Below are 12680 nucleotides of genomic sequence, written 5' to 3'. Positions count from 1 at the left end.
TGAAAGTGTAAATTTAACTCGGGCCAGCGTGGATTATATATACACCAGTAAAGTGTTAAAATGAACTCTCATAGAGTTGAATTAACTGGCGATTTTGCTGTGCTGAAACAGCCACCATAGATATACTGGACCGTGTGGACACTGATGTCGTCAAGTAGTAGAGATGGATAGTTAATCTTTACTCTTATTCATTTTCATTAAATATATTAGCTGGGAATAAAAAAAAATACTTAAAAACAAATACACTGCATGGCCAAAAAATAAATAAATAACTGTTTAGATTTTAATAGGCAACTTCAGATATGGCTAGATCATAATTGCAGTGATTGTTATGTTTCTAGCATGATATGTTTGCCAGCAGTTTTCTAACACTAATTGATGGAGTGTGTAGCTTTTCATTTCTTAAACAGCCATGTAGGAAGACTCATCATGGCCATATACCAAGATGACAGTGTCGAGATTGATTAGGCTCAAGTTGTGAAAGAATGGTTGGAATGGACCATTTTCACACATGAATTGGCACCTCTGAGTCCTGACATTAACCTCAGTAAAAGTGTTCGGATGTGCTGGAGACTTTACAGAATGCTCACCTCTTGCATTGTCAATACTATATTTACTTAAGTATTTTCCTTTCCAATCACACTAAATGGAGTCGAGGAAACTGTTAATAATGAAGACAGACAGCAATCTCACTCTGTGTCAGTGGTGAAACATAATTTATTAGGCATTTAAAAGCTCTACTGAGAAAATTAAAAGCTGAAAAAGCAAACATTAGCTTCTTTATAGCTTTCAGAACTAACAATATTCTGCTGATTGACAACAACAACAAGCTGTTAATAAAATTAGTAATCAGATCAATCAATCATTACTTGAAGCAAATACAGAAAGTAAACATGAAAATGAATGAGACTGACTCTTTACTGAAAGAGAAGAAAAGTAGCCAGAACTACATGTAGGCAATCTTGCATATGCATGAAAGTGAAGTGGAAGAGTAAGTGGTTGTTCTAATGAAAAACAACGAAGAAGCTGAAAATTAATATCAGATTCAGGGCTTTCATGGCCTGTTCTTCAGCTCCCTGAACTATGTCTTGAAAGATTTTTTTTCTGGTGCTCTTTCAGTTTTTTATCTGTAGTAAAGGACTTCCTGCACTTAAACACACACCACAGACTCAGTGTGCAAGCACCTTAAGAGAAACATCAAACCATTTGAGATTTTAAATGAGATAAATGTGATCAAAGCCCCAGAGTCAAGATCACTGATGAGTTCAATAGTCATTTCAATCCATCAAATCTGCTTGACAACTGCTGTGCACGATTATGACCTATTTTAATGTCATGAAGATGGTTTGTGTTATAAATCACTAGTCTGGTCATGAAACTCTAGATGGCTCAGGCTCATAATAGCAGGATGACTTGATTATTTATCCTACAGGCCTCCTTGCATACATGGTCATATTGATAGAATAACTTGATTATACTTTACACTCTGCTCATTTGGGCCTCCTTACATACAGAAAACACATGATCATAATAGTAGATTACATACATGATATATATTTTCATTGATTATACTTGTTTAATTGATCCTTGCATATCCGTAAAGCATCTCTCATATCTGTACTCTTGATAAGCACCAAAGCATATACAAAAACATTAACAGCTTGTTTGAAGACATGAAAATACTGTTTGTTTGTTTGTTTTTTCTTCTTAAAAAGCAGGAGTCAGAAACAGAAAGTTGCACAGCGCTGCTTTTCCATGAGCGCCACCGAATGAGAGTGACTGTGCATTTACTGCTGTTTTTTGCATTGGTCTGACCAGATAAATCTCATGTGAAGATCGGACTGACTTGACTTGTTATGAACAGTCATGTTGGTGTGAAGAAGAGTTATCAGATATCAATCAACCAACAGCCTCTCGCTCATCATGACTGTTAGGTTTCTCCACTGCATGGATCTTCATGTGTATCTTCTGGTGACTTTTAAAAGCAAAACTGGTTCAGCACTGATCACATGTTAGCTGCTTCTCTCTGCTGTGGATCATCTCATGTTTTTTCAGAGTCGTTGGCCGACTGAATCTCTTGTCACAGTGTGAACACTTGTAAGGTTTCTCTCCAGTGTGCATCCTCTCATGCAGTTTTAAATGGCTCACTGATATAAAAGTCTTGTCACACTCAAAGCACATGTACGCTCTCACACCAGTATGAATTTTCTCATGTATATGTAAACTTTGCAGCAGAGAAAAACTCTTTCCACATTCAGAACATGAATATGGCTTCTCTTTCGTATGAACGGTCAGGTGTTTCTTCAGGTTTGATTTGTAGAAAAATGTTTTTCCGCATTGATCACACGTGAATGGCTTCTCTCCGGTGTGGATTCTCATGTGATGTTTAAGATTTTTTTTAATTGAGAATCTCTTTTCACACTGATCACACATGAACGGCTTCTCTCCGGTGTGGATCCTCATGTGAAGACCAAGACTTGCTTTGACTGCGAATCTCTTCCCACATTGATCACATGCATGTGGCTTCTCTCCGGTGTGGATTCTCATGTGAAGTTGAAGTCTAGTTTTAACTGAGAATCTCTTTTCACACTGATCACACGCAAACGGCTTCTCTCCGGTGTGGATCCTCATGTGAATCTTAAGGTACGCTGAATCCGTGAAACTCTTCCCACATTGGTCACACGCACAAGGCTTCTCTCCAGTGTGGATCCTCATGTGTTTCTTAAGGTCTATTTTTTCTCTGAAGCTATTCCCGCACTGATCACATGTGAAAGGCTTCTCTCCAGTGTGGATTTTCATGTGTCTTTTATGTTTTGAACAGTCTACAAAACTCTTTCCACACTGATCACATATGAATGGTTTCTCTCCAGTATGGACTCTCATGTGATGGTCAAGACTTTGTTTGTTTGAGTATCTCTTTTCACACTGATCACACATGTACGGCTTCTCTCCGGTGTGGATCATCATGTGAATCTTAAGGTGTGATGAATTTGTGAAACTCTTCCCACATTTATCACATGCGTATGGTTTCTCTCCAGTGTGGATCCTCATGTGCTGCCTAAGATGTATTTTTTGTGTGAAAGTCTTCCCACACTTTTCGCAGATGAAAGGCTTTTCTCCAGTGTGAATTCTCATGTGAAGCTTAAGACTTGATTCACATGAGAAACTCTTCCCGCACTGATCACATGTGAACGGCTTCTCTCCAGTGTGGATTCTCATGTGTTTTTTAAGGTGTATTTTTTCTGCAAAGCTCTTCCCACACTGAACACACATGTGTGGCTTCTCTCCGGTGTGAATTCTCATGTGTTTTTTAAGGTTTGCTGACTGTGTGAAGCTATTCCCGCATTGATCACAGGTGAATGGCTTCTCTCCAGTATGAACTCTCATGTGAAGCTCAAGATTATATTTCCTTGAGAAACTCATTCCACACTGAGTGCAGGTGAAAGTTTTCTTGGCTCTTCTTTTCTTTGAAAATGTATTTTTAGTCTTTGAGTGACTCAAAGGTTTTTCCCCAGGTTTGACATTATGTTCCTCCTCCACTTCACTCAGTTCCTCACTCTCCTCGTCCTTTTCCATCAGCTCTGAAATGAAAAAAATTATAACATTTTCCCTCAGGACTTCAAAATAATTCGAAGACAAATATGAAAAGACATAAAAGTAAGCCCTGATGTAATAGAGAACTTATAAAATACAACAATCATTTTGATAATATAATATATAATATAATAAGGTATATTATTATTATTTATTTTTTATTAATCATTACTAAAATTAATATTTTTCTTGCAGGACACTTTTAAAAATAAATGTTCCCAACACTTAGACATGATTAAGACACACTTTGGTCCGAGTAAGACGAAAAGGAAATTAAACAAGACCCACAGAGGTTGTTGTTCGTCAGAGCAGTCAGAGAGGCTCAAAACAGCAGAGTTTCAGGTGCCAAAGGAAGACTTTATTATACAAAGTGACAAAGTCGAGAGAACAGCCGCCACATTCACCGTCTCCAGTCTTTGTTTGCTCGGGTGCCACATTTTATACACTCTAACTATCAACAATGTATCAAAATTGGTGCTTTCTAATTTTTTTATTTGCCAATGGTTTATTTTTATATTCCTTGTTGATAAGAGTGATTAACATATTGTATTCTAAAGAGCTCCTCGTCTCCTCACTCCTTCGTGCCCTGCGTAAAACCTGACAGATCTCATTCATCAACATTGTTACCAAAGTTTTTGTAAGAAGAATAATCTCTATAACTATGAAAAACTGTTATAATAATTTGGGGGAAATACAAGTACAAGCTTATCAGTAACTATAAATCTGGGCCCGTGTGTATACAATTTTTCAGAAGTGCTATTAAAATTAATTAAGAATAATTGCTAGCTTAAATTCTTAGTGAAAAGCAGGACTTGTCTAAGAGTAAGAGACTTTTTTAAAGAAGCTAAAAGCAATTTTTATCAATGTCTAAGACTGATTCTTAAGCACTGACTGAAGTAACACCCAAGTGTTGTGTTGTCTAAATCTTGTTCTTCAGCATCATGAAAGAACGAAGAATCAAAAATAAACACCAACCTGTTTGTTCTTCGGTCTGTTTCAGTCTGCAGGGTCTTTTCAGATTTCAGCTCTTCCTGATGCTTTGAGGCTTGTCTTCACTTGTAAACTGATGGGAATATTCCAGCATTTATTGGGGAACTGCAGTGGGAGGAGCTTCGCTGATGACACAATTACAGTGGGAGGAGCTTCGCTGATGACACAATTACAGTGGGAGGAGCTTCGCTGATGACACAATTACAGTGGGAGGAGCTTCGCTGATGACACAATTACAGTGGGAGGTGCTTCACTGATGATGTGATTGCAGTGGGAGGGACTGATCTACCAAAATAAAATAAAAATTATCAGTAACTGAGTTTGTTTTTATACTCATGGTCAACAGAATATAAATAATGTAATGCCAATTCTTCCAAATATATCGCCTGATGATTCAATCTCTCTAAATCCTTCCTTTCCATGAGCCGTCTCTGCTCTGATTAGCCAGATGGTGCTGTGTGTTTTGATTGGTCTACTGCTTACACCGGATGTCAGAAACAAAATGAACCATAACTGAATTTCAGCTCCAGACACTTCCGAAAGCTCAGCTATTGTACAGACTGATAATAAAGATGGTACTGGTTCTGGCTTATCAGAGCGCGAGTCCAATGATGAATCATTGGAAGAACTTTGTTTCAAGCCAAAACTCAGCATCTCAGGGATAACTTGAGCAGGACATTTCTCAGTGAAGTTTTTACTCCTGCATTATGAGATTTTGCAACAGTTGATGACTGATTAAGAAAGGAAAGGAATGGGTGAGACATGATGTGTGCTCTGAATTTCAGCCGCATGCAAGCAGAGGCGTCATGTCCATTAACATGCCCACTCAGATTTATGAGCAAGTGGATTTTAAAATGCAGCTTCCAAAAGACAAAAATGTTTCTTATATTTATTTATACATATAAATATAGAAAAGAATATAATGTAAATTCTGCCAAATGTAAAAGAATTTTGATGCATCATCATTAACAACTACAGGTAAATAACTTCACTAGCACACATAATATCTAAATATAGTTTGACTTTCTAATAACTATATTCATAGCACTAAAGTCATTAAATGACTAACATGTTATAGTTTTATATGAGCAGAAACTGACAGTGCACATAAAATCTTCTTTAAACAGAAAGACTACCATGAAGTAAGTTTCAGGTGTCAAAGGAAGACTTTATTACAAAGTAACAAAGCCGAAGAGTCAGCCGCCACATCCACTGCCTCTCTGGTCTTTCCCAGCAGGCACACAACGTCATATGACGTTAATATTAGGTTGGATTTAGGTCGCGACGTCAGGTGACCAAAATTCAATGTCAAGCCAACGTCTAATGACAACGTTGATTTGACGTCCAAGACCGACGTCAATTGACGTTGATATTTAGTTGTTTTCAGGTTGTGTTGGGAAGTAACCAAAATCCAACGTCGAGCCAACGTCTAAAGCCAACGTCATATTGACGTCAAATACTGATATACAGTCGTCGGGTATGGCAACCAAAACCCAACGTCGCCTAGACGTCATAATGGTAACGTCCACACAACGTCAGATTCTAACATCATTTGACGTTGTTTTTAGGTTGTGGCATTAACTAACCAAAATCCAACGTCGAGCCAACGTCTAAAGCCAACGTCATATTGACGTCAAATACTGATATACAGTGGTCAGGTATGGCAACCAAAACCCAACGTCGGCTAGACGTCATAATGGTAACGTCCACACAACGCCAGATTCTAACATCATTTGACGTTGTTTTTAGGTTGTGGCATTAACTAACCAAAATCCAACGTCGAGCCAACGTCTAAAGCCAACGTCATATTGACGTCAAATACTGATATACAGTGGTCAGGTATGGCAACCAAAACCCAACGTCGGCTAGACGTCATAATGGTAACGTCCACACAACGTCAGATTCTAACATCATTTGACGTTGTTTTTAGGTTGTGGCATTAACTAACCAAAATCCAACGTCGAGCCAACGTCTAAAGCCAACGTCATATTGACGTCAAATACTGATATACAGTGGTCAGGTATGGCAACCAAAACCCAACGTCGCCTAGACGTCATAATGGTAACGTCCACACAACGTCAGATTCTAACATCATTTGACGTTGTTTTTAGGTTGTGGCATTAACTAACCAAAATCCAACGTCGAGCCAACGTCTAAAGCCAACGTCATATTGACGTCAAATACTGATATACAGTGGTCAGGTATGGCAACCAAAACCCAACGTCGGCTAGACGTCATAATGGTAACGTCTACACAACGTCAGATTCTAACATCATTTGACGTTGTTTTTAGGTTGTGGCATTAACTAACCAAAATCCAACGTCGAGCCAACGTCTAAAGCCAACGTCATATTGACGTCAAATACTGATGTACAGTGGTCAGGTATGGCAACCAAAACCCAACGTCGGCTAGACGTCATAATGGTAACGTCCACACAACGTCAGATTCTAACATCATTTGACGTTGTTTTTAGGTTGTGGCATTAACTAACCAAAATCCAACGTCGAGCCAACGTCTAAAGCCAACGTCATATTGACGTCAAATACTGATATACAGTCGTCGGTTATGGCAACCAAAACCCAACGTCGCCTAGACGTCACAATGGTAACGTCCACACAACGTCAGATTCTAACATCATTTGACGTTGTTTTTAGGTTGTGGCATTAACTAACCAAAATCCAACGTCGAGCCAACGTCTAAAGCCAACGTCATATTGACGTCAAATACTGATATACAGTGGTCAGGTATGGCAACCAAAACCCAACGTCGCCTAGACATCATAATGGTAACGTCCACACAACGTCAGATTCTAACATCATTTGACGTTGTTTTTAGGTTGTGGCATTAACTAACCAAAATCCAACGTCGAGCCAACGTCTAAAGCCAACGTCATATTGACGTCAAATACTGATATACAGTCGTCGGTTATGGCAACCAAAACCCAACGTCGCCTAGACGTCACAATGGTAACGTCCACACAACGTCAGATTCTAACATCATTTGACGTTGTTTTTAGGTTGTGGCATTAACTAACCAAAATCCAACGTCGAGCCAACGTCTAAAGCCAACGTCATATTGACGTCAAATACTGATATACAGTGGTCAGGTATGGCAACCAAAACCCAACGTCGCCTAGACGTCATAATGGTAACGTCCACACAACGTCAGATTCTAACATCATTTGACGTTGTTTTTAGGTTGTGGCATTAACTAACCAAAATCCAACGTCGAGCCAACGTCTAAAGCCAACGTCATATTGACGTCAAATACTGATATACAGTGGTCAGGTATGGCAACCAAAACCCAACGTCGGCTAGACGTCATAATGGTAACGTCTACACAACGTCAGATTCTAACATCATTTGACGTTGTTTTTAGGTTGTGGCATTAACTAACCAAAATCCAACGTCGAGCCAACGTCTAAAGCCAACGTCATATTGACGTCAAATACTGATGTACAGTGGTCAGGTATGGCAACCAAAACCCAACGTCGGCTAGACGTCATAATGGTAACGTCCACACAACGTCAGATTCTAACATCATTTGACGTTGTTTTTAGGTTGTGGCATTAACTAACCAAAATCCAACGTCGAGCCAACGTCTAAAGCCAACGTCATATTGACGTCAAATACTGATATACAGTCGTCGGTTATGGCAACCAAAACCCAACGTCGCCTAGACGTCACAATGGTAACGTCCACACAACGTCAGATTCTAACATCATTTGACGTTGTTTTTAGGTTGTGGCATTAACTAACCAAAATCCAACGTCGAGCCAACGTCTAAAGCCAACGTCATATTGACGTCAAATACTGATATACAGTGGTCAGGTATGGCAACCAAAACCCAACGTCGCCTAGACGTCATAATGGTAACGTCCACACAACGTCAGATTCTAACATCATTTGACGTTGTTTTTAGGTTGTGGCATTAACTAACCAAAATCCAACGTCGAGCCAACGTCTAAAGCCAACGTCATATTGACGTCAAATACTGATATACAGTGGTCAGGTATGGCAACCAAAACCCAACGTCGGCTAGACGTCATAATGGTAACGTCCACACAACGTCAGATTCTAACATCATTTGACGTTGTTTTTAGGTTGTGGCATTAACTAACCAAAATCCAACGTCGAGCCAACGTCTAAAGCCAACGTCATATTGACGTCAAATACTGATATACAGTCGTCGGTTATGGCAACCAAAACCCAACGTCGCCTAGACGTCACAATGGTAACGTCCACACAACGTCAGATTCTAACATCATTTGACGTTGTTTTTAGGTTGTGGCATTAACTAACCAAAATCCAACGTCGAGCCAACGTCTTAAGCCAACGTCATATTGACGTCAAATACTGATATACAGTGGTCAGGTATGGCAACCAAAACCCAACGTCGGCTAGACGTCATAATGTAACGTCCACACAACGTCAGATTCTAACATCATTTGACGTTGTTTTTAGGTCGTGGCATTAACTAACCAAAATCCAACGTCGAGCCAACGTCTTGAGCCAACGTCATATTGACGTCAAATACTGATATACAGTGGTCAGGTATGGCAACCAAAACCCAACGTCGCCTAGACGTCATAATGGTAACGTCCACACAACGTCAGATTCTAACATCATTTGACGTTGTTTTTAGGTTGTGGCATTAACTAACCAAAATCCAACGTCGAGCCAACGTCTAAAGCCAACGTCATATTGACGTCAAATACTGATATACAGTCGTCAGGTATGGCAACCAAAACCCAACGTCGGCTAGACGTCATAATGGTAACGTCCACACAACGTCAGATTCTAACATCATTTGACGTTGTTTTTAGGTTGTGGCATTATCTAACCAAAATCCAACGTCGAGCCAACGTCTAAAGCCAACGTCATATTGACGTCAAATACTGATATACAGTGGTCAGGTATGGCAACCAAAACCCAACGTCGCCTAGACGTCATAATGGTAACGTCCACACAACGTCAGATTCTAACATCATTTGACGTTGTTTTTAGGTTGTGGCATTAACTAACCAAAATCCAACGTCGAGCCAACGTCTTAAGCCAACGTCATATTGACGTCAAATACTGATATACAGTGGTCAGGTATGGCAACCAAAACCCAACGTCGGCTAGACGTCATAATGGTAACGTCCACACAACGTCAGATTCTAACATCATTTGACGTTGTTTTTAGGTTGTGGCATTAACTAACCAAAATCCAACGTCGAGCCAACGTCTAAAGCCAACGTCATATTGACGTCAAATACTGATATACATTCGTTGGGTATGGCATCCAAAACTCAACGTCGCCTAGACGTCATAATGGTAACGTCCACACAACGTCAGATTCTAACATCATTTGACGTTGATCTTCAGTTGTTTTTAGGTTGTGGCATTAACTAACCAAAATCCAACGTCGAGCCAACGTCTTAAGCCAACGTCATATTGACGTCAAATACTGATATACAGTCGTCAGGTATGGCATCCAAAACTCAACGTCGCCTAGACGTCATAATGGTAACGTCCACACAACGTCAGATTCTAACATCATTTGATGTTGATCTTCAGTTGTTTTTAGGTTGTGGCATTAACTAACCAAAATCCAACGTCGAGCCAACGTCTCAAGCCAACGTCATATTGACGTCAAATACTGATATACAGTCATCAGGTATGGCAACCAAAACCCAACGTCACCTAGACGTCATAATGGTAACGTCCACACAACGTCAGATTCTAACATCATTTGACGTTGTTTTTAGGTTGTGGCATTAACTAACCAAAATCCAACGTCGAGCCAACTTCTTAAGCCAACGTCATATTGACGTCAAATACTGATATAGAGTCGTCAGGTATGGCAACCAAAACCCAACGTCGCCTAGACGTCATAATGGTAACGTCCACACAACGTCAAATTATAACATAATTTGACGTTGATCTATAGTTAGTATTAGGTTGTGGCAAAAAATAACCAAAATCCAACGTCAAGCCAACATCTTAAGCCAGGTTCATATTGATATCAAATACTCATATACAGTCGTCAGGTATGGCAACCAAAACCCAACGTCTCCTAGACATCATATTGGTAATGCTCACTCAGTGTCAAACTCTAACATCATTAGATGTTGACTTCACAATCACGTCATACAGCCATCGAAAAATATTGGTATGTTATCTGATCAGAGTATACATTTGTTATTTGTGTGAGAGAAACCCTATATCTACTGAGAAATTTGAAATGAGAAAAAAACAAGAGCATAGAGAAAAGGGTCTGAGAGGACTGGAATGCATACATTCCATGCAATTTGTAGAAAACATACATTTAAATATGGAAAATGTAGAATCCTCAATTTGTCAAATGTGCATGTCTGCGTTATGGAAACACCTTGCTGTGAGGTGACTGCATAACCACGGAGTCATTTGCTGTTGCAAGCAATACAGTGATGAAATGAATAAGAGTACATTCATTATCATAGGCCTCAATTATTGTTGAATTAGTCGCACATCAACATTTCGTTTACATTTTCCCATACCACGAATGCTGTAACAGCATTGCCACTGCAGTCAACAGTGTAATCTGTAGACAAATGTTGCAATTATGACAGTGTTTTTAGTAAGTGTTACTGTGGACAAAGGAATAAACCTAAACCAACAGGTGGTGTAACACTTACAGCAAAGGGTCAGATATAGAAAATGCCACAGTTGTAGGCACAGCTGCATTTAGGCATAAGAGTTATACAGTTGAGGCAAGGGATTTGTTAAAGTTCAAAAGGGTCATCATTGGTCATGTGAATGAAACTGTAATTTACAAGTATAGCCAGACGTGTACACACCTTCTCTGTACTCCTAAACCTAACCCTATTTTAACTATAAATTCATATGGAAATTATAGGTGAATAGTGAATGGCACAGATGTGCCTGCCCCTGGTTGTGAGCATAAGTGAAAACACAATTTTACCAATTACTTACATGTAACAGCCTAAAAAAAAAAAAATCAATACATATTTGCTATCTTTTGTTTAAAACATTTTTTTCTACAGTTACAAAGTTGTTTGACGTCTCTCTATGTTGCTTTGTTCGTGATTGGTTAATCTGAATGTCATCCAGGAATCTGACCAATGACAGCAGGGCACGCCTCCTCCCGCTCAGATTTGAAAGTTCACCTCAGTCGTTACTGCAGCTCTGTTTATCTGCAGTCCTGCTCCGTTCAGTGCTCTAGGAATGGCTTTCACATGATTGTCTCATATCTGACAGATGAGTTATTATTTTGACCGATTTTGAGTTATGCGGTGTCGATTGAGAACACAGACACAATGGCTATGGACACATAATGGAAACACAGAAGGTAAGTACCTCTTATAATTGTTTTTTTGTTACTGTTAAAGTGATATGATAATCGCGATGACATAATCTGTTTCTGTGTTTTGTTATTATGTTTTAATACTGTCCAGATAAGGCTGTGTGACGATGTCTTGGGAATGATTAAAAGTGACTCGTTGTTGTTGTTTTTATATCGCGAAATGTAAATATATCCGCGTAGCGTTAGTACTACAAGTTCTGGAGGTTTATGTAATAGATACATATACATGAATGACAGAATAAATAGCGGGAGCTGGACCTTAATATGAGTTAAGTACTGAAGGCCGCCTTTTGCTGATCTTATTTTTAATAACAGAATGAAATAGTAAAAATAACAATATTGTTATTTTATTGTCAAATAAAATGTCTCACTCTGGAACATGAACAACTGACATGTGTTCAACAGAGAGATCATGAAACCACCTGAAGAATACTACCATGCTTTCGGATCCAATTTACTGCTAAGTGTTTGTATAAAGCTGGTGAGTAACGTTAGCCAAACTTTTTGTAAGCCTGTCTGTCTCTGTCAGTAAGTCAACAATTACTATTGTTTTATTAAACCTGTTAAATATTCGTGTGTGTGTGTGTGTGTGTGTGTGTGTGTGTGTTTCCCCTCTCATGGTCCAGAGGTTTTGGGATTGAAAATCTTCTGCCATATGATCTTCTGTAAAAGTGAGTATTCATAATACTTTAATGATCATGTGCCGTTATATGTGAACATGGGCAAAGCAGGCAAACTCTGCACCA

At 39.1% G+C, this 12680-nt stretch overlaps 1 protein-coding gene across 1 annotated transcript; it reads right to left on the bottom strand.

Annotated features, from left to right (window-relative positions):
• Nucleotides 1-698: 698 nt before the first annotated feature.
• LOC306852632 (uncharacterized protein) lies at nt 699-4869 on the bottom strand. The gene is made up of 2 exons (XM_079389626.1): nt 4570-4869; nt 699-3581 (listed from the first exon to the last, which is right to left on the bottom strand). The coding sequence occupies exon 2, from the start codon at nt 3574-3576 to the stop codon at nt 1996-1998; it is 1581 nt and encodes a 526-aa protein (XP_079245752.1). The 5' UTR covers nt 3577-3581; nt 4570-4869; the 3' UTR covers nt 699-1995.
• Between the last annotated feature and the right edge of the window lie 7811 nt (nt 4870-12680).

Source organism: Barbus barbus (assembly GCF_936440315.1).
Source record: "Barbus barbus genome assembly, chromosome: 3".
NCBI classification, from domain to species: Eukaryota; Metazoa; Chordata; class Actinopteri; order Cypriniformes; family Cyprinidae; genus Barbus; species Barbus barbus.
This window is presented reverse-complemented; position numbering and strand designations above follow the sequence as displayed.